Source organism: Pristiophorus japonicus, chromosome 6 (assembly GCF_044704955.1).
Source record: "Pristiophorus japonicus isolate sPriJap1 chromosome 6, sPriJap1.hap1, whole genome shotgun sequence".
Lineage (NCBI taxonomy): Eukaryota > Metazoa > Chordata > Chondrichthyes > Pristiophoridae > Pristiophorus > Pristiophorus japonicus.
This window is the reverse complement of record NC_091982.1, coordinates 104,515,983-104,539,342: the sequence shown is the minus strand read 5'-3', so window position 1 is coordinate 104,539,342 and position 23,360 is coordinate 104,515,983. Positions and strand designations below refer to the sequence as shown.

General features: G+C 44.1%; 1 protein-coding gene across 1 annotated transcript in view; it reads left to right on the top strand.

Annotated features, from left to right (window-relative positions):
- Positions 1-23,360, top strand: part of LOC139265749 (connector enhancer of kinase suppressor of ras 2) — a 1,063,014-nt gene that overhangs the window by 959,663 nt on the left and 79,991 nt on the right. Inside the window, exons 15-18 of the mRNA XM_070883099.1 lie at positions 715-763; positions 3,571-3,743; positions 16,597-16,670; positions 17,369-17,440. Of these exons, the coding sequence (XP_070739200.1) occupies positions 715-763; positions 3,571-3,743; positions 16,597-16,670; positions 17,369-17,440 (368 nt within the window). The remainder of the gene's footprint in view (positions 1-714; positions 764-3,570; positions 3,744-16,596; positions 16,671-17,368; positions 17,441-23,360) is intronic.

The following is a 23,360-nucleotide window of genomic DNA, read 5'->3' as shown; positions in this document are numbered from 1 at the left end:
AAGGACAGATCAGGCTCAAGGGGCTGAATGGTCTACTCCTGTTCCTATGTTATAATTTATTCTAGTGGTCCTTTAAGTTCAGCTTGATAGAAACATATAAGGACGATAGATTTTTCACATTCACAGTCAATAGGTGGAAAATCTCGCCCGAGGGTAAAATGTTTAACCTGTGCCTGCAAATGGAATATTGAAGTGATTTTCACACAGATATTGAAAATGTGGGCTCTGTTGTCTTCCATTGATGATGTTGAAAGGCTGTATTATTACTGACTGCTGCTTTTTGATATTATGCAGACAATATTTGTGCCTGTTGGTGCTCTCTGCAGAATTCCCTGGTAGCCTCTCTCATGTAGGACTGATGAAGTTGTCCCAGATGTCACTGCCAGCTTTGCATGGTTCCCTCCAGCATGCAGTCATGTCTTGAACCCTTCTGGTTCTCAACTGTGGTCACGATAGTACCAGCACTGAAAAGCAATGACATCAATATCTGCTCCACTTGGTTTGACTGCAGAGTGCTGTGCTTCTGAATTGTTAGTTTCAATCCATGATATAGAATGAATGTGATGGATAAAGTATGGGACATGAAGTAAACCACAGGGTTTCTTTTATAAGTTTGACAATTAATATTATTTTTGAACGTGCTTCATTTTGTGTATGAAGCATCAGTACCTTGACTATAAATGTTTAATTATTCTGTTTGTTTGCTTTTTGCAGTCTTTTCATTACGCCTCTCTGAGGTCGAAAACTAAAAAGAGACCCAAAGGTAAGAAATGTACAAGTAAGTCAGTTTCAATCATTTGACGGTGGCAGGACAAGTTGAGAAGGCTGTTTTTTTTTTAAAGCATACGGTATCCTTGGCTTTATAAATAGAGGCATAGAGTACTAAAGCAAGCACGTTATCGTGAAACTTTATAAATCAGTGGTTTGGCCTCATCTGGAGTATTGTGGCTAATTCAGGGCATCGCACTCTCGTAAGGATTTCAGGACCTTGGAGAGGGTGCAGCGGAGATTTACTGGACTGCTACCAGGATGAGGGACTTGTTATGTGGAGAGAGTGGAGAAGCTGGGATTGTTCTCCTTAGAGCAGAAAAGTTAAATGAGTCATTTAATAGAGGTATTCAAAATTATAAGGAGTTTTGATAGAATAGATGGGAAGAAACTATTTCCAGTGGCAGGAGGGTCACTAACCAGAGCACATAGATTTAAGATAGTTGGCAAAAGAACCGGGGCGGGGGGGGGGGGGGGGGAATTAACAGGATGTATTTTATGCAGCGTGATGTTATGATCTGGAATGCACTGACTGAAAGGGTGGTGGAAGCAGATTCAGTACTAACTTTCAAAAAGGAATTGGATATATACTTGAAAAGGAAAAATTTGCAGGGTTAAGGGAAAAATGCAGGGATGTGGGTCTAATTGGATAGCTCTACCACAGAGCCGGCACAAGTGCAGTGGGCCGAATGGTCTCCTTCTCTGCTTTATGATTTTATTCTATAAGTCTGAAAACTGTTGCATTGTAGCGTCAAGTTCCAGAAGAACTGCTTAACCTTGGTAGCATTGCATTCTTTAAGCTGTTATTGAACTAGCTGCCATAGTACTGCAATACTTCAAATTATGTTATTTGTGTGTAACTTATATTTGGTATTCTTTTAGCCTTTGTAGCATATATCTGCTTTTACCACATCACTTTTACTGAAAGGTTTGTGTAAGATGCAATCTTGGGGATTGCGACGAATGAAATCATTATTAGTTTTAATCTGCCATGTCTGTAGCCGTACACAAGTGGAATTACAAGTGTGTAATGAGATTGCAAACCGGCACATCTATAAAACCTACAAACAAGCTCACTGCTTACACCAGCTGCTCCTGACTGCATGAATGAACTTTCTTTCCCCTGCCCCCAGCCACAGTCCATTCTGTACAACAGTCCCCAGTCAGCAGCCATAGCAACCAACAGCTAACCTCACCACAGTCCCATTGCACTGCAATCGTTTGCCATTTATGTAGATAAATAGAAATTCAAATTGATTTTCTTCTGCACAAAATAATTCAATATAGTCACAAGGGCAGTGGAAATTCTTAACACAAAGCATCAATCTATTGTTCTCAGTCTTGAAAGCTCTAATTGATCAGCATCCACAGCCTTTTGGGGGACAGAGTTCAAAATTTCTACTATCCTTTGTGTGAAAAAACACTTCTTTATTTTGCTCCTGAATGGCCTAGCTCTAATTTTAAGATAATGTTCCCTTGTTCTTGATCCCTACCAGAGGAAATCGTTTCTCTCTATCTATTGTATTAAATTATTTTAACATTTTAAACACCTCGATCAGATCACCCCCTCAATCTCCTATACGCGTGAATACAAGAAACGTTAATGCAACCTGTCTTCATAATTTAACTCTCATTCTGGTGAATCTGTACTACACCCAAGGCCAATATAATCCTTCCTGAGATGCAGTATCCAAAACTAACTGCAGTACTCCAGATGGGGTCTCACCAAGGCTCAATACAACTGAAGCATAACTTCCTCCCCTTTGTATTCCAGTGCCCTTGAGATAAAGGCCAACATTCCATTAGCTTTTTAATGGCTTTTTGTACCCTTCTGCTGGCTTTTAATGATTTGTGACATCCTGAATATTGACATGCTTATGATAATTAGTTACCTGTGTGGAGGGAATCAACGTTATCATATTTAATTATTTTTTGTGCATTGGTCGAAATTCATCATAACATTACAAATGTAAAAGCCTTTGAAAAAATCTATGAAACTTCATTAGGATATGTGAAAGTGACAAATATTAGAAATAACTATCAAAGTGTACAGCAATGAAAAACCTGTTCGACAACAGTTGTGTTTGAAACCAGAATCGGCTCCAATTTACTGCCTGTGTTTTCATTTTTTTCAATCCTGAATGAAGTTCATTTATTTTTGTATATTTTGGTAGGTGACACAACCGCTTTTAACAGTGATGGGAATTGCTGTTTATTGGAATGTGTCTACCATTTCCTCCCACCTTTGCTGAAAGAATATAGGAAATCGATAATACTGCAATAATAGTTTTAATTTACTACCACAGAGCAGAATCACCATGCCTAATAAACTGAAATAGCATCAGCCTTGAAAGATCTGTTGCCGATAATAGTGATGAGTGCTTAACGTGCTTAGACATTCTTCTGTCTGCTATTTTAATGGAAGTATTAACCCATTTAAAATAAACAGGTTATCTCTTTGTTTAATATCACAGCTAGAGGAATGTCCTCAGAATTCATTAAATATTCGCCAACAGCTTTCGTGCTTTCGTGCTGTTAATCATACTTTCGCCCTACCAGCTTCCCATCCTTTCCTGGCCTATCTTTTCCCGCGGTGAGTGGAATTTGGAAATAATTCAAGCATAAGTCACTCAAACATGGATGCACCTGACCACAACCAAAGAGATGTTAGGTGGTACTCTATCAGGCCGCCACTATGTCCCTCAATGATGTTGATGCTGCATCAGTGTAAATGTTAAAAAGATATACTACTCTTGCATATATTCCTTCTTATTGCGATTTCAATTTTCTTTCCTCCATCAGGTTCCCTAACCGGTGGCAGCAGGAGGCGAATTTCCTGCAAGGACTTAGGCCACGGGGACTGTGAGGGCTGGCTGTGGAAGAAGAAAGATGCCAAAGGATATTTCACTCAGAAATGGAAGAAATATTGGTTTATTCTGAAGGAAGCATCACTCTACTGGTACACAAACCAAAATGTAAGGGAAATCCTCCTTCTTTTGCTCTTCTATTATCAAGAGAAATTAAAAGAAAAAAAGACTTGATTGAAATAAAATAAAAAGAATGCAGCATTAACATTCAGAGGTGACTGCATTGTCCAGCTTTCTGTCGCACAGAGCTCTTAAAAGTAATGATAGAATGGCAGTAACAAATGGAGAAAATACTTTAAATTATGACCAGAAATTTCTGGAGGTAGGCGAGTTGGGGACGGGGGAACGCCAAGGTAGGCAGGAAACCCAGGAGGCCGTGTTTCCCACAGGCCCTGCCGACTTTAATGGCAGGGCCTGATTTGCATGTGAGGCCTTGGTTTCCCGCCCACAGCCAGCCAGATTGAGAGGCTGGCCGGCTACGTGTGGGTAGGCCTGCAGGTGCAGAGAGGGAGAGAGGGTTCGGTCTGGATTGCGGGGGTTTTGGTTGGGGTCAGACATGGATCAGGAAGTTGGCCAGGAATTGATGATCTGGATCAGGGAAGCCAGAGATTCGGAATCGAGATCCGAGAGGAAAGGGGCGCAGCCAGTGATTGGGGATCGGTGGGGGTGGGGGGGGGGGGGGCGTGGGTGGGGGTTATCGGCCAGAGGATCTATAGCGGGGGGGGCGGGGGAGAGAGGATTGACACCGGCCACAGGAGGATTGTGGCCCGCCTCAGCATCATAGATGGGGTGGGGGGGGGGTAAAGGCCTCATGGTGGAGATCGGAGGCCTGGGAGGCAATCGGAGGCCTCATGAGGGGGTCTCCAATCGCGGGGGTGGGTTAGGTAGGGACCCTGGAACCGGGAGGTAGGTATCTCTTGGATGCAGCAGTCCCCGCCTCACTTTAACTGCTAGGTTTCACGAATTGTGTGAAACCCGTCCACATGCAGTTAAATTCAAAACAGAGGTTATAAAAGAGGCTTCTAGCTTCATTTTAATATTTAAATTTTCGTTCCGGACCCTGGGAGTGGGTTGGTCGCCCGCTCCCATCCTGTCTCCATTAAAACTGGAAGTGGGCGGTTTGGAAGTGGGATCAGGTTGGGAATCCCATTTTTAACACTTTAACTACCCCCATGCTCCAAACCCACCTGTTTCTTTAGGGGAAAATTTTGCCTTTTGAATCTCTTTGAACATGGGTCTTTACAGCTTGCTATTATTTCCCTATTTTCCCAAAAGTGCATGAATTCTGAGTACCTTCATTTGTGCCGATTTTGTCTTCTCCATTTTGATTGGTGATCGGCAGAGAGATGTAATCAATTACTGATCTCTTTCTTTGCACATAGCTGATTTATGCTTTAGAACCATGGGTGAACCCAAGGCTCAGCTCTCGCTCTAGACACTGCCTAGATGGGTTTTTTCTTTGAGAAGAATTTTTCCCTCTTCTACTTATCCCCTCACACTCCTTTGTATGGCATGATCCCATCCCCCACCCCATACCACCCTCAGCATAACTTTTTTTTAATTACCTGATTGTGGGTTAAATGTTGGACACCAATTACTTCTTTTATTGTAAACAAATCCATAAAACAAAATTACAATCAAATCAGGCCACCAACATAATAAGTTGATTTACAGTGACTGAGAATAGCTAGCACTGAGAGAGAATGTGTACAGCAATCATTAGTGTGTCATTTATGTCTTGCTGTTAATGTTAACTACCACTGGTTTAAAGTGTTTTGCTGCTGATTTTGTGACAGTGTGAACACAGAAGCAAATGCAATCCCTTTTAGTTTTAATCAACATTTTAGTTCACCCTCTATAACAATTGCTGCCTTTGATATGGCACCTCTAACAGAAAGAACATCCCAAGCTGCTTCACAGAGGACAAAATGATGCTGAGCATCAGCAGAAGAGCTGAGAGAGGAGACTCTTAAAAAGCTGTAGAGTGCGATAGCTGTGGAGTATTTTAGGGAGCGAGTTTGAAAGAGGCTGAGGCTGCTGATGGCTTTGCCAGTGATGGAACAGGGAGTCAGAGGGCCAAAGAAATTGGGCAGCCATGTAGGGCTGCAGAAGATTGCAGGGGTAGGGCAGGTAGGGTGAGTTCTTGCAGGGATTTGTAAATCTGTGGAGAGAGAAACAGAGTTGATATTTCAGGTTAATGGCCTTCCAACAGAACTGGAAAAAGTTTGAAACAGGTTTTAACCAAGTCCAGAGGCAGGGAAACTGGGAGAGGGGAGGAAAGAACGAAAGGGAAGGTCTGTGATAGGGTGGAAGGCAGGAGAGATTTAATGACAAAAGGGATGATGGTGCAAGGCAAAAGGAGATGGTAATGGGGCAAGTAAAGAAACAAAAAATGGGTACAGAGGAGGTGTAAATAGGAATACCAGAATCATCACCAACAGTTGCCATCTGAAAAAATTGGGGCAGAGGTTATGGTCTGAAATTGTTGCACTCAATGTTGGAATCCAGAAGGCTGTAAAGTGTCTCATCGAAAGATGAGGTGCTGTTCCTTGAACGTACTTTGAGCTTCATTAGAACAATGTAGGAGGCCGAGGTCAGAGTGGGAGTGGGGAGGAGAATTAAAATGACAGGCGACCGGAAGCTTGGGGTCATGCTTGCAGGCTGAACGGCAGTCACCCAAACTGCGTTTGGTCTCCCCAATGTAGAGGAGACCGCATCATAAACATCCAATACAGTATACCAAAATTGAAAAGTCGGCCGACACAAAAAAGATGGCGGCCACTGCAGTGGCACCTCCCCTTTAAGGGCAACCGGGACCCCACAGCCACTGCAGCTTCTTGCACCGAGAAGCTGTCGATGGCATTGTCCTGCGCAGACCTCGCTCCTGCAGGGCAATTTGCCCCGCAGGGCACAAAGGGATTGGAGTGGGACGAAAAGGGGTCGGTGCGCACGGCGATGGCATCTTCACCATGCATGCACTGCACTAATTGCGGCACGCAGCACAAACCACTTTTCGCTGGCGGAGCCACAGGGGAAATTCCGCGCGGGTCGATGTGACCACTGTGCCCGCTTACTAACTCATTGGGCCCAAGTTTCCACATGATTCGCGCCTGATTTTTAGGAGCAACTGGTGGAGAACGGACTATTTTAGAAATCGCAATTCTTCACATTTTTTTTTCTGCAGTTCTAGTCAGGTAGAACAGTTCTAGTTTAGAACAGAATTTTTTTCTTCAAAAGGGGGCGTGTCCGGCCACTGACGCCTGATTTGAAAGTTTCCACAGTGAAAACGTACTCCAAACTAAAGTAGAATGGAGCCAGTGAAGATTTTTGTAGAACTGAAAAAACCTGTTCTACACATTAAAAAATCAGGCGCAGGTTACAAATTAGGCGTCCAGAACGAGGTGGGAGGGGGGAGGGGGGGAAGGGAACTCATTAAATTCGACAATAAATCCTTATTTATACTTCTACAAATATTATACAAATAAATCCAACCTGAATAAACATTTATAAGCCAAGAAAAGATTAAATAAACCATCTTCCTACCTGTGTGAAAGTGCTTCAGCCAGGGAGAATTCTGCAGCCGTTCGTGTCGCTGAGCGGGAGGGGGAGAGAGAGAGGGGAGGGAGAGAGAGAGAGGTGGGGGGAGGGAGGGAGAGAGAGAAGGGAGGGAGGGAGAGAGAGAGAACGGGGGGGGGAGAGAGAGGGGTGGGGGGGGGGGGAAGGGAGAGGTCAGGTCGGATCGGATCCAGTCCGGGAGTTAGGAGTCGGGTCCAGTGCGGGGGGGGGGGGGGGGGGGGCGGGTCAGGTCGGGGAACAGGAGCGCGGGTCGGGTCGGGTCAGTCGGGGGGGGGGGAGCGGGTCTCGGGTCTCGGGTCGGGGCGGGGGGGGGGGGAGCGGGTGTCGGGTCAGGGCGGGGGGGAGGGAGCGGGTGTCGGGTCGCATCTGGTCGGCGGGGGGGGGAGCGGGTGTCTGGTCGGCGGGGGGGGGGGAGCGGATGTCGGGTCAGGTCTGGTCGGCGGGGGGGGGAGCGGGTGTCTGGTCGGCGGGGGGGGGGAGCGGATGTCGGGTCAGGTCTGGTCGGCGGGGGGGGGAGCGGGTGTCGGGTCGGGTCTGGTCGGCGGGGGGGGGAGCGGGTGTCTGGTCGGCGGGGGGGGGGGAGCGGATGTCGGGTCAGGTCTGGTCGGCGGGGGGGGGAGCGGGTGTCGGGTCGGGTCGGGTCGGCGGGGCGGGGGGGGGAGAGCGGGTGTCGGGTCGGGTCTGGTCGGCGGGGGGGTGGGGAGCGGGTGTCTGGTCGGCGGGGGGGGGAGCGGGTGTCGGGTCGGGTCTAGTCGGCGGAGGGGGGGAGCGGGTGTCTGGTCGGCGGGGGTGGGGGGAGCGGGTGTCGGGTCGGGTCTGGTCGGCGGGGGGGGGGAGCGGGTGTCGGGTCGGGTCTGGTCGGCGGGGGGGGAGGGGGGGAGCGGGTGTAGGGTCTTGTCGGGGGCGGGGAGCAGGAGCTGGCCATGGGAGGAGCCTTATTCACGCAGCCCCAGTGAGGCCATTCAGCCAGGGCTAGGGGCTGCGTGCTTCGGGCCCCTCCCACACAGTTCGGCGCCTGGAGCTACTGCACTTGCATTTTTTTAGGCGCCGGAGGGGCGCCCGTTTTTTTTCTTGTGGAAACTTGGGCCCATTATCACTCTGGTACCACTGCCCGACAGCACTAACTGGCCCTGCGCAAAGGGGCAATTTCGGCCCCATAGAATACAAAAGCAAGGAAGTTATGATGAATCTTTATAAAACACTGGTTCGGCCTAAACTGGAGTATTGTGTCCAATTCTGGGCACCGCACTTTAGGAAGGATTTGAAGGCCTGAGAGAGGGTGCAGAAAAGATTTATGAGAATGATTCCAGGGATAAGGGACTTCAGCTACATGGATAGGCTGGAGAAGCTGGGGCTGTTCTCCTTGGAGAGAAGGTTTAGAGGAAATTTGATTGAAGTGTTCAAAATTATAAGGGATCGAGACAGAGTGAATAGAGAGAAACTGTTCCCATGGGCAGAAAGATCGGGAACCAGAGGTCATAATTTAATGTGATTGATAGAAGAATCAAAGGCGACATGAGGAAAAACTTTTTTGCACAGCGGTTGAAATCTAGAATTCACTAATACAAACGCAAAATACTGTGGATGCTGGAATCTGAAATAAAAACAGAAAATGCTGGAAATCTCAGCGGGTCAGGCAGCATCTGTGGAGAGAAAAACAGAGTTAATGTTTCAGGTCATAAGAACATAAGAACATAAGAACATAAGAACATAAGAACATAAGAACATAAGAATTAGGAACAGGAGTAGGCCATCTAGCCCCTCGAGCCTGCTCCGCCATTCAACAAGATCATGGCTGATCTGGCCGTGGACTCAGCTCCCCTTACCCGCCCGCTCCCCGTAACACTTAATTCCCTTATTGGTTAAAAAATCTATCTATCTGTGACTTGAATACATTCAATGAGCTAGCCTCAACTGCTTCCTTGGGCAAAGAATTCCACAAATTCACAACCCTCTGGGAGAAGAAATTCCTTCTCAACTCGGTTTTAAATTGGCTCCCCCGTATTTTGAGGCTGTGCCCGCTAGTTCTAGTCTCCCCGACCAGTGGAAACAACCTCTCTGCCTCTATCTTGTCTGTCCCTTTCATTATTTTAAATGTTTCTATAAGATCACCCCTCATCCTTCTGAACTCCAACGAGTAAAGACCCAGTCTACTCAATCTACCATCATAAGGTAACCCCCTCATCTCCGGAATCAGCCTAGTGAATCATCTCTGTATCCCCTCCAAAGCTAGTATATCCTTCCTTAAGTAAGGTGACCAAAACTGCACGCAGTACTCCAGGTGCGGCCTCATTAATACCCAATACAGTTGCAGAAGGACCTCCCTGCTTTTGTACTCCATCCCTCTCGCAATGAAGGCCAACATTCCATTCGCCTTCCTGATTACCTGCTGCACCTGCAAACTAACTTTTTGGGATTCATGCACAAGGACCCCCAGGTCCTTCTGCACCGCAGCATGTTATAATTTCTCCCCATTCAAATAATATTCCCTTTTACTGTTTTTTTTCCCCAAGGTGGATGACCTCACACTTTCCGACATTGTATTCCATCTGCCAAACCTTAGCACATTCGCTTAACCTATCTAAATCTCTCTGCAGCCTCTCTGTGTCCTCTACACAACCCGCTTTCCCACTAATGATGATGACCCACGATGACCCTTCGTCAGAACTAGCGAATGTTTGAAATGAACAGATTCTTAAGGAGCACTGAAAGGGGGAGGGGAAGAAAGAATAAAAGGGCAAATCTGTGATAGAGTGGAAGACAGGAGGGATTAGAGAGACAAAAGGGATGATGGGCCGAATTGAGATGGTAATGGCAGAAGTTAGAAAAAGGTTAGTCTAGATAGGGTATGAATGGTGGAATAATGACCAGCTGCCATGGGAAACAGACACAAAAATGTTACATAAGATCAGTGGAGCAAGGGGGATGGGGGGGGGCGGTTTAAAATAAAAAGGAGGGAAGGGAGCCAATGCAAGCTCGAGGAGCAGTACCTCATCTTTCGTTTAAGCACTTTACAACCTCTGGACTCAACATCAAGTTCAACAATTTCAGACCATAACTTCTGCCATATTTGGCTCCCTATACCCAGGGAGACTATTGACAGAACAGGCAAGCTTGAAATTATTTTCTCTACCTGTAATTTAGAAAATTAGCCTGTTTGCTACTGGGGCTTCATCTGCAGGAATATTCAGTACAGTGGGTAATATTATTGTACTGCAACAATACAGCTTTAGACAACAAACACATGTAGACATGTCCCCCTGATAGTCAGTCTGCACATGCTCAGTTATAACTCACAAGGTTGGAATAACACTTCATCGGGCATGCTTGACTGTGATTGGCTTTATTGCATGGCATCGATCAGATATCCCAGCAATGCTAATGTGGACAGATCACTTTTTGGTTTTAATTTCTAATTAGTTTTGACAACAAATCAATATTGAGTTCTTATCATGGGCACTGTTGGAGCAAATGAAAATGACAAAGAAAGGACAAATGGCACAAAGGGAATAAATTGTATTCGTGGTTAGAGTAATGATGACTTTTATACAGCTACATCCTTGCTGTGTCATACTGCCATACTGATCTGTTTGATTTCTGTAGAGCTTATAGTTATTTTAGATTTTTTCTGCATTCAATAGATTTGAATAGAACCAAAGTTATTTCTTATATTCTTAACCTTCAGTTTAATTGAAACAATATCTACTGTATTGCTGTAGCCAAATAATTACACTATTGGTTTTCTTGTGCTAAATTAGTACAGATATTTGATTTTGTTTTATATTCACAGACTTGTGTTTTTTTTAAGCCTCAAAATTAAATTGTAATTGATGCCTTTGGAAATGAGAAACAATCACATTTTCATGACAATGAATTGATGGCCTTGTTAACCCGACTACAGAATGTGAACAATCGGAGAACTAATCATTGTTTCAGGGTGCCCTAAGACTGATGCAGAGCAGTTTCAGCTTTCCACTGACATTAAATTTGTGGCATGTAAGTCGAGTATTAGGGCCCAACCTAACTGCAAAACCAAGTGGAGTAAGACTGCCTCCTCCAGGGATGATCACTCCAGTGCCCTGACTCTATATTCATCTAGATTTAGATGAGGAAAGACAGGAGGAGGCTCGAGTGGAGCATAACGAGTGGAGCATAAACGCCATTATGGACTGGTTGGGCCGAATGGCCTGCTTCTGTGTCGTATATCCTGTGTAATCCTATGTAATCCTATGTAGTCCAGGAGAAATATATCCCACTAAAAAGCAAGTAAGTAATGACACCATGGATGAATGAAATAATAAGGTTAAAATTTAAACTAAAGAAAATGCATGCACTAAGTACATATACAACAAGGGAGCGGATGACAGAAGGGAATACGAAAAGATTAAGAAAGAAGACAATAAAACAATTAGGAAGGCAAAGCAAAACTACAAAATTAAATTATCAAGGAATATAAAAAGAAATAGTCAAGTCTTCTATAACACAGAAATAACAAAAGAAAATCAGAAATAGAGCCACTAAAGCATACACACAGGTACTGACAGTAAAACGGCAGAAATATTAAATAATTACTTCGTCTCATTAGTTACCAGGAAGACTAACATGACGGACATGACACTAGAAGAAGAGATCAAAGATATTTAAGATAGAATGGGGAGAGATAATTGATAAACTTATCAAACTTAAAGAGGATAAAACACTTGGTCCGACTGGATTGCATCCACGCATGTTAAAAGAAGTTAGTGCAAAGGCACAATTACATATATATAAAAATTAATTAGAAAAGGGAATAGTGCCAGAGAACAGGTGGACAGCTCATGTGAATCCTATATTTAAAAAGGGAGATAGAACAAGTTAAGGAAACTATAGACCAATTAGCTTAACGTCGGTTGGAGAAAAAATAATGGTACCCTTACTCAAAGATATAAAAGGAAAACATCTACAAACTGAAAATATAATAAAGAGTAGTCGGCACATATTTCAAAAGGAAAGGTCATGCTTGATCAACTTTATTGAATTATTTGAAGAAGTAACAGAAAGGGTAGATAAGGGTAGACAGAATATATTTGGATTTTCAAAAGACCTTTGATAAGGTAGACCCATGAGTAAAATCAGAACATGTGGAGTCAGGGGACAAGTAGCAGAAGGGATAGTAAGCTGGCTACAAAACAGAAAACAGAGCGTAGGGGTTAAAGGTAGTTACTCAGACAGGCAAAAGGTGTTCCACCAGGATTGGTGCTGGGATCACTCAAGCTATCATTTACATAAACGATTTGGACTCGGGAATCGGAAGTAAAATGTTTAAATTTTCAGATGACACCAAATTGGGTACTTAATACAGAGGAGGACTGCAACAAGTACAGGCAGACATTAATAAATTTGCTGAATGGGCATGTAATTGGCAAATGAACCTCAATATAGATGTGTGAGGTGGTACATTTTGGATACCAGAACCAAAAGATTATACTTATCAGGAAAGATTAAACAGACTGGGGCTCTTTTCTTTACAAAAGAGAAGACTGAGGAATGACCTGATAGAGGTTAAGATTATGAAGCAGTTAGATTATGTAGATATAGAGGAGATGTTTCCACTTGCAGGGGAGACCAGAACTATGGGCTATAAATATAAGATAGTCACTAATAAATCCAATGGGGAAGTCAGATGAAACTTCTTTCCTCTGAGAGTGATTAGAAAGATTTAGTTAGTGGTCAGGACAATCAAGCAGAGTCAACATGGTTTTATGAAAGGGAAATCGTGTTTGACAACTTTATTAGAGTTCTTTGAGGATGTAACGAGCAGGGTGGATAAGGGGGAACCAGTAGATGTAGTGTATTTGGATTTCCAGAAAGCATTCGATAAGGTGCCACATAAGATACGAGCTCAAGATATTGGGGGTAATATATCAGTATGGATAGCGGATTAGCTAACTAACAGAAAACAGAGAGTTGGGATAAATGGGTAATTTTCAGGTTAGCAAACTGTAATTAGTAGGGTGCCACAGGGATCAGTGCTGGGGCCTCAACTATTTACAATCTATATTAATGACTTGGATGAAGGGACCGAGTGTACTGGAGACAAATTTGCTGACAATACAAAGATAGGTGAGAAAGCAAGTTGTCAGGAGGACCGAAATTGCCCTCCGCCCCAAACAGAGCGCACAATTCCATTTAAATGATTATTCTCTGCCCCAATCCATGGGACAGAGACTAGAGGGATTTTGCCCTCTATTCCTCTTTGATTTAGTTGGGGTGGTGTTTCGGGTGGCTGCGGGACGGAGGTGGGTTGGGAGCGGGGCGGAGGTGGCGCATAGCAACTTCCCTCCTTTTCAGTTAAAGGGGAGGGCCACTGCAAACTCTGCAACCACTTTAGTGGTGCCCACCAGGAGAACCCGTGGCCGCCATTGTCGGGCCGACTTCAGAGTCAGTCGGCAATTAAAATAAAATGGTGGCCGGGAAAAGCTGTCGGGGGCACAGTGGTGGCTGCTCTGCTCCTGCAGGGAAATTTTCCTCGCGGGGCAGAAAGGGGTCGTTGCCGGGCGGTAAGTGGTCGGCGCATGTAGTATCTCCAAATTTGCGGATGACACTAAGTTGGGTGGCAGTGTGAGCTGCGAGGAGGATGCTGTGAGGCTGCAGAGCGACTTGGATAGGTTAGGTGAGTGGGCAAATGCATGGCAGATGAAGTATAATGTGGATAAATGTGAGGTTATCCACTTTGGTGGTAAAAACAGAGAGACAGACTATTATCTGAATGGTGACAGATTAGGAAAAGGGGAGGTGCAAAGAGACCTGGGTGTCGTGGTACATCAGTCATTGAAGGTTGGCATGCAGGTGCAGCAGGCGGTTAAGAAAGCAAATGGCATGTTGGCCTTCATAGCAAGGGGATTTGAGTACAGGGGCAGGGAGGTGTTGCTACAGTTGTACAGGGCATTGGTGAGGCCACATCTGGAGTATTGTGTACAGTTTTGGTCTCCTAACCTGAGGAAGGACATTCTTGCTATTGAGGGAGTGCAGCGAAGGTTCACCAGACTGATTCCCGGGATGGCGGGACTGACCTATCAAGAAAGCCTGGATCAACTGGGCTTGTATTCACTGGAGTTCAGAAGAATGAGAGGGGACCTCATAGAAAGATTTAAAATTCTGACGGGGTTAGACAGGTTAGATGCAGGAAGAATGTTCCCAATGTTGGGGAAGTCCAGAACCAGAGGTCACAGTCTAAGGATAAGGGGTAAGCCATTTAGGACCGAGATGCGGAGGAACTTCTTCACCCAGAGAGTGGTGAACCTGTGGAATTCTCTACCACAGAAAGTTGTTGAGGCCAATTCACTAAATATATTCAAAAAGGAGTTAGATGAGGTCCTTACTACTAGGGGGATCAAGGGGTATGGCGAGAAAGCAGGAATGGGGTACTGAAGTTGAATGTTCAGCCATGAACTCATTGAATGGCGGTGCAGGCTAGAAGGGCCGAATGGCCTACTCCTGCACCTATTTTCTATGTTTCTATGTTTCTATGGGACGGGCATGCCGGGCGGGACAGAAACCTTTTATCCACCGTTCCCGACCCGGGGCAATTTCTGATGGGTCGGCCCATCTGCCTGCCCCATGTCAGAAAGGCGTTACTGCCTCATTACCATCTCTTAGAGGCGGTAATGGACCTTAAGGAGGGGGGCAAGTTCAGCCCCAACGAGTCTGCAAAGGGATATAGATAGGTTAAGTGAGTAGGCAAAAATTTGGCAGATGGAGTATAATGTGGGAAAATGTGAGGTCATCCATTTTTTTAGGAAGAATAGAAGAGCAAAATATTATTTAAATGGAGCGAGAGACTACAGAAGGCTGTGGTACAAAGGGATCTGGGTGTCCTCGTACATGAAACACAAAAAGTTAGTTTGCAGGTACAGCAAGTAATTAGGAAGGCAAATGGAATGTTGGCCTTTATTGCAATGGAGATGAAATATAAAAGTAGTGAAGTCCTGCTACAACTGTACAGGGTATTGGTGAGACCACACATCGAGTACTGCGTACAGTTTTTGGTCTCCTTATTTAAAGAGGGATTATACTTGCAGTGGAAACATTTCAGAGAAGGTTCACTAGGTTGATTCCTGGGATGAAGGGGTTGTCTTACGAGAAAAGGTTGAGCAGGTTGGGCCTATACTCATTGGAGTTTAGAAGAATGAGAGGTGATCTTATTGAATCGTATAAGATTCTGAGGGGGCTTGACAGGGTCGATGCAGAGAGGATGTTTTCCCTTGTGGGGAATCTAGAACTAGGGGCATAGTTTTAGAATAAGGGGTCACCCATTTAAGATGGAGATGAAGAGGAATTTCTTCTCTCAGAGGGTTGTGAATCTTTGGAATTCTCTATCCCAGAGAGCTGTGGTGGTTGGGTCATTGAATATATTCAAGGTGGAAATAGACAGATTTTTTGAACTATGGGTGAGTCAAAGGCTACGGAGTGGGCAGTGAAGTGGAGTTGAGGCCAAGATCAGATCAGCCATGATCTTATTTAATGGCGGAGCAGGCTTGAAGGGCCAAATAACCTACTCCTGCTCCTATTTCTTATGTTCTTAATGTGGAACTTATTGCCACAAGGAATAGTTGAAGCGACTAGCATAGATACATTTAAGGGGAACCTAGATAAACACATGAGGGAATAAGGAAGGATATGTTGATGGGGTTAGATGAAGAAGGGTGCGAAGAGGCTCATGTGGTGCATAATCACCATAAGCTTTGGGCCTGACTGGCTGTAAATACTGTGTAATACTACTATGTAATTTACCTTGGTACATGCATTTGTAGTTCAATGAATTTCTGAAGCTTTTCACAGCAGAGAAATCAAAAAGGTCAGCTTTGTTTGAGTTAGCTGAAGCACAAGTGACCACAAGTGTGCTGAAGTGTAACTGCCAAGGTGAAAAGATTAAAGTTCCAATCGTGCTATTCAGCAACAAAGGTACAGCAATTTTTGAACATAGTTCTGAATTGGCCTGCACACGGCTTATCAATGAACTGCATAGGAAGCACTCAGCTTGACATGAGGAAAGATCGCAATTCTAAAATGGAATTCTTTGTTTTTTGATCATTATTTCTAACAGTTATTGTTTGTCACACAAAAGCACAAGTTTTGAATGAAATCTCTTGACTGGAAGAGTTTGTGGTTTAATCAGAGCTATTTTAGGAGCAAGCTAAGTGACTGGATGCTTGGAGTGCAGAAATAAACTTCCACTAATTTTCATTTACATCAAAGTCTAAATGGTGTAGAATTTAAAGTTAATATAAGTTGACATATTTTGCAGCACAAGAATGATAAAAAAGGTCTCCTTTAAGAACCAATGCTTCACTTTACATATCAAAATAATTTGACCTCATCACTGGGCTCTGTGCTTTCTTGACAGGATGAAAAGGCCGAGGGATTTATCAGCTTGCCGGAATTCAGGATAGACAGGGCTGTTGAATGCAGACGGAAATAGTAAGTGTTGATCTAGCCATGTGATCGTGCAATTTGTAAAAAAAAATTTATGTAAACCAAGGGAATCATCTGCTAAGCTTTGAACATCTGAAGGTAAATTTCCCGATTGTGCGGTCTCAACGCTGAACGTTGCCTGCTGGGAGTGCGTATTGGGAGATCGAGAGCTGCAGCCCAGGATTTCCCACCCAATAAAATTAATGGACAAAAGATCATGGCTGTGTACCCGCAATCCCCCAATACACAATCACAGGCTGGCAAGGCTTTGTGTGAGCACACAGAATCAGAAGGTTTGTTTTCTATTACTGTGAGATGGCACCTATGTGCTTCTCTATCCATGAGGCCGTGAGGTACAAATGATGATTTTTAGTTTTTCTTTGTTTGTGTAAGTAAGATCAAAGAATAAAAATATTCCGCATTTCTAAACACAGAGGGGTAGATCTGGACTTTCTGCGGTAAAATGGGTGATAATGCGTCGCCGGCCCACGTTACATCTCTCCCCATTGACATCAGTGAAAATAAAAATGGGGAGAGATGTAAAGCGGGCCTGTGACGCACTATCGCCCATTTTACACTACTGCACAGAAGTCAGATCTACCCCACAGACCTATATAGTTCCATTGAAAATCACATTCTAAAAATAATGAACTTCATTTCTGCTTGTCTGTATGGTGTGACTGTGATGTTTTGTTTTTCTGAAGCGCCTTCAAGGCTTGCCATCCGAAAATTAAGAGCTTCTACTTTGCAACTGACTGCTTGGAAGAAATGAACAGGTAAAAATACTTCCATTATATTAAAACGGTGACTTGAAGATTAAACAGCGGAGTGTTTTTTTGACTAGTTGAACCATCTATGCACATAGATGGCAGATTATCAAGAGTGGATTGACTTTGTAACTGATGAGCTGCAGGCAAATTGTGATCAATGCCATGGAGTGGATCATGGGCCATACAGCCCATGATTCTGCATTCTGCATATTCTGCATGCACTATCTGCATGCACATTCTGCATGCACTATCTGTTAACTGGTTAGAGATTCAAAATCAAATATACAAATTGCTGCTGGTGATCTTCACGGATGAAGGTTGAACGAGTTTGTGTGACGTTCACCAGTCTGCTATTTTAACACAGGCATTGAAACACATTTGCTTAACGCTTGCAATAAACTAACAGATGATTTTGTGTGAATGCATTCAGCATTTGCCTGATGATGATGATAATGATGATGATATAGCCAGTGATCATTTCTGTGCCATAGGTTTCCTCTTGTACTTCATTTCTTTGCATCTTGGTCCAAGTACAGCTGGAGACTCACTCCTGGTTATTCGGGCACTTTGGAGTGGGTGTTTAGACGACATTACGTTGTCTGTTTAAAATATTTATATATTTGAACATTCCTTTTAAATAAATTATGAATGGAAAATAGGTCCCAGTTAATCAAAGTATGACATAATTTCATGAAATATAAATTGTTCATTGCCGACAGTTTAATACCCAATTAGCCCCTCAATATTTGCTTCAACTGGAATTTGTATTTAATGAAAAGCTCTTCAACTCTGGGCATCACACTTTAGAAAGGATGTCAAGGTCTTAGAGAGGGATGGAGAGACTGGAGAAGCTGGGGTTGTTCTCCTTAGAACAGAGAAAGTTAAGAGTTTCAACAGAGGTGTTCAAAATTGTGAATGGTTTTGATAGAGTAAATAAGGAGAAACTTGTTTCCAGTAGCAGAAGGGTCAGTAACCAGAGGACACAGATTTAAGGTGATTGGCAAAAGAACCAGAGGCAACATGAGGCAATATTTTTTTCAGCGAGTTGTTGCGATCTGGAATGCACTGCCTAAAAGAGTAGTGGAAGCAGATTCAATTGTAACATTCAAAAGAGAATTGGATAAATACTTGAAAGGGAAAAATGTATTGAGCTATGGGGAAAGAGCTGGAGAGTGGGACTAATTGGATAGCTCCACCAAAGAGCCGCCCAAGACACGATGGGCTGAGTGGCCTCCTTCTGTGCTGTATCATTCTATGATTTTATAATTCCCATTTGATATGCCATTGCTGTTACTTTGGTGTAACCTTCAAAAATATTGGAACTTCTGATCTGTAACTGTGGATGCCATTACATTTTTAATTTGAAGGACAAAGTAAAGATTTAACCTTGGGGTATATGCTTTAAAGTTTGGGTGCACAACAACAACAACTTGTATTTATATAGCGTCTTTAACATAGTGAAGTATCCCAAGGCACTAGGCACTTCACAGGAGTATTATGAGATAAAAAGTTTGACACTGAGCCACATAAGGAGAAATTAGGGCAGGTGACCAAAAGCTTGGTCAAAGAGTTAGGTTTTAATCAGCATATTGAAGGAGGAAAGAGAGGAAGAGAGGTTTAGGTAGGGAATTCCAGAGCTTAGGGCCTAGGCAACAGAAGGTGCGGCCACCAATGGTTGAGCAATTATAGAAACATAGAAAATTGGTGCAGGTGTAGGCCATTCGGCTCTTCAAGCCTGCACCACCATTCAATAAGATCATGGCTGATCATTCACCTCAGTACCCCTTTCCTGCTTTCTCGCCATACCCCTTGATCCCTTTATCTGTAAGGGCCATATCTAACTCCCTCTTGAATATAGCCAATGAACTGGCATCAACAACTCTCTGCGGTAGGGAATTCCACAGGTTAACAATTCTCCGAGTGAAGAAGTTTCTCCCCATCTCAGTCTTAAATGGCTTACCCCTTATCCTTAGACTATGTCCCCTGGTTCTGGACTTCCCCAACATCGGGAACATTCTTCCTGCATCTAACCTGTCCTGTCCAGTCAGAATTTTATATGTTTCTATGAGATTCCCTCTCATCCTTCTAAACTCCATTGAATACAGACCCAGTCGATCCAGTCTCTCCTCATATGTCAGTCCAGCCATCCCGGGAATCAGTCTGGTGAACCTTCGCTGCACTCCCTCAATAGCAAGAATGTCCTTCCTCAGATTAGGAGACCAAAACTGAACACAATATTCCAGGTGAGACCTCACTAAGGCCCTGTACAACTGCAGTAAGACCTCCCTGCTCCTATACTCAAATCCCCTAGCTATGAAGGCCAACATACCATTTGCCTTCTTCACCGCCTGCTGTACCTGCATGCCAACTTTCAATGAGTGATGTACCATGACTGATGTACCATGACTGATGTACCCAGGTCTCGTTGCACCTCCCCTTTTCCTACTCAGCTGCCATTCAGATAATATTCTGCCTTCGTGTTTTTGCCACCAAAGTGGATAACCTCACATTTATCCACATTATACTGCATCTGCCACTCGTTTGCCCACTCACCTAACCTGTCCAAGTCACCCTGCAGCCTTTTAGCGTCCTCCTCTCAGCTCACACCGCCACCCAGTTTCGTGTCATCTGCAAACTTGGAGATATTACACTCAATTCCCTCATCCAAATTATTAATGTATATTGTAAATAGCTGGGGTCCCAGCACTGAGCCCTGCGGCACCCCACTAGTCACTGCCTGCCATTCTGAAAAGGACCCATTTATCCCGACTCTCTGCTTCCTGTCTGCCAACCAGTTCTCTATCCACGTCAGTACATTACCCCCAAACCATGTGCTTTAATTTGGCACACTAATCTCTTGTGTGGGACCTTGTCAAAAGCCTTTTGAAAGTCCAAATACACCACATCCACTGGTTCTCCCTTATCCACTCTACCAGTTACATCCTCAAAAAATTCTGGAAGATTTGTCAAGCAGGATTTCCCTTTCATAAATCCATGCTGACTTGGACCGATCCCGTCACTGCTTTCCAAATGTGCTGCTATTTCATCTTTAATAATTGATTCCAACATTTTCCCCATTATTGATGTCAGGCTAACCGGTCTGTAATTACCCGTTTTCTCTCTCCCTCCTTTCTTAAAAAATGTTGTTACATTAGCTACCCTCCAGTCCATAGGAACCGATCCACAGTCGATAGACTGTTGGAAAATGATCACCAATGCATCCACTATTTCTAGGGCTACTTCCTTAAGTACACCGGGATGCAGACTATCAGGCCCCAGGGATTTATCAGCCTTCAATCTCATCAATTTCCCTAACACAATTTCCCGCCTAATAAGGATTTCCTTCAGTTCCTCCTTCTTACTAGACCCTCGGTCCCCTAGTATTTCCGGAAGGTTATTTCTGTCTTTCTTCGTGAGTATTTGTTTAACTGGTCCGCCATTTCTTTGTTGCCCATTATAAATTCACCTGAATCTGACTGCAAGTGACCTACGTTTGTTTTCACTAATCTTTTTCTCTTCACATATCTATAGAAGCTTTTACAGTCAATTTTTATGTTCCCAGCAAGCTTCTTCTCATACTCTATTTTCCCCCTCCTAATTAAACCCTTTGTCCTCCTCTGCTGTATTATAAAATTCTCCCAGTCCTCAGGTTTGCTGCTTTTACTGGCCAATTTATATGCCTCTTGCTTGGATTTAACACTATCCTTAATTTCCCTTGTTTACCACGGTTGAGCCACCTTCCCTCAGGAATGCTCAAGAGGCAGAATTAGAGGAGCGCAGACATCTCGGGGTGGGGGGGGGGGCGGGGGGGGTTGTGAGGCTGGAGGAGATTACAGAGATAGGGAGGGGCGAGGCCATGGAGAGATTTGAAAACAAGGATGAGAATTTTGACATCGAGGCGTTGCTTAAGCGGGAGCCAATACAGGTCAGCGAGCACAGGGGTGATGGGTGAGCAGGACTTGGTGCGAGTTAGGACACGAGCAGCTGAGTTTTGGATCACTTCTAGTTCACATAGGGTAGAATGTGGGAGGCCAACCAGGAGTATGTTGGAATAGTCAAGTCTAGAGATAACAAAGGCATGGATGAGTGCTTCAGCAGTGGATGAGCTGAGGCAAGGGTGGAGACAGGTGATGTTACGGAGGTAGAAATAGGCAGTCTTAGTTATGCTGCGGATATGTGGTCTATTGTGTTCCTAACACAGATGAGACTGCACACAGTGAGGTTAAAGTAACAGTGACCTCAGTCTTTATTAAGTCACTGCAGAGTGAGGAACAGGCCTTAGGGGCCAGCTTATATACAGTGCTCCCAAGGGATGCTGGGATCCCTTGGGACTTCAGGCGATGCGCTCCCTGGTGGCAGAACATGGGAGTGCATGCTTTACAGATACACAGCATGGTTGAAATCTCATTCCAGGGTCAAATATGGCACCAAGGTTGTGAGCAGTCTGGTTCAGCGTCAGACAGAAGTTGGGGATGGAGTCAGTGGCTAGGGAACGGAGTTTGTGGCAAAAACCAAAAACAATGGCTTCGGTCTTCCCAATATTCACTTGGAGAACATTTCTGCTCATCCAGAACTGGATGTCAGACAAGCAGTCTGACAATTTAGAAACCGTGGAGGGGTCAAGAGAAGTGGTGGTGAGGTAGAGCTGGGTGTCATCAGCGTGCACAGTGCAAAGTGGGGATATTGTAATGACAGTTTAGCTCAAACTCTTTGCAGGCATTGTCCAGCTGAGTTGGACTGCCTTTGCCTCGTTTCATTCTTATCTCTCCAGTCATATCCCGAGAATCTTCTGCAATGGCCTCTCTTTCTGCACACATACCATTGGAGACCCCCAGGATCTATTCTTGGCCCCCTTTTAGCTCTCAGCTACATACTGCCCCTCGGCAACATTTGCTAAAGACATAACATCAGGCTCCACATGTACGCTGATGACCAGCTCTATCTCACCACCACCTCTCTCGGCCTCTCCACTGTCTGTGTATTGTCAGTCAGGTTGTCTAACATCCATCCTTGATGAGCCGCAATTTCCTCCAATTGAATATTGGGAAGACCGAAGTAAAAAGATTATCATTGTCAAAAAAAAATCTATAATCATTTTATGGTCACGCACTGGTGCTTTAAGGGCAGTCTCAGATTCTATTAAAGTGCAAGGCTACCTTATTTCTTCGGAAGGAGTAATTGACAGTAGCCGCACAAGCCTAGGAATGACTGTCAGTGATATTTGCAGATAAGCCCTGAGTGGGTTTGAATGATGTTCATTTGTCTGCTGTTTTAATACATTTGTTAATCCATTTATTTTAGATGGTTAGCACCTCACTAAAATAGCAGACAAAGGAATGTCACATGAGTGCGTTAAATGTTCACCCACTAATATCACCACCTGTGATCCCCAGGCTTGAGTTTCAAATGAAGAATTTTGTACAATATGCATTCCACTTCCAGACATTCTGTATCCATCAGAGTATGTGATTCTTTACAGCCTCAATACCTGAGACTAACTAACGGCAATGCTTACAGAGTGCAAGTTATGCTTCTTCAGTGACATTTAGCAGTATTACTAAAACAAAATGAGCTGCGAAAGCAGATCCCGGTTGCCAAGCGACAGTCCTTTTAAAATCCAGTTCAGGCTACAAAAGATTAAAAGCTGACAAATGTATGTCTGACAATCTTCTGTCCATTATTTAAATGAAGGCATTCACCCATTTAAACTGGCAGCTTAAAATCATATTTAAAATAACCGATCGACGAATGTCATTTGAATGTGGTCAACATTCATCTTTTGATATCAGCAACGGTAACCTTTATCCTGTTACATTGCTTGTAGATTAATCTTAAATAGGATGAGGAGTTTCAATTATCATAGAATCATAGAAATTTACAGCACAGAAGGAGGCCATTCGGCCCAAAGAGCTATCCCGCCTAATCC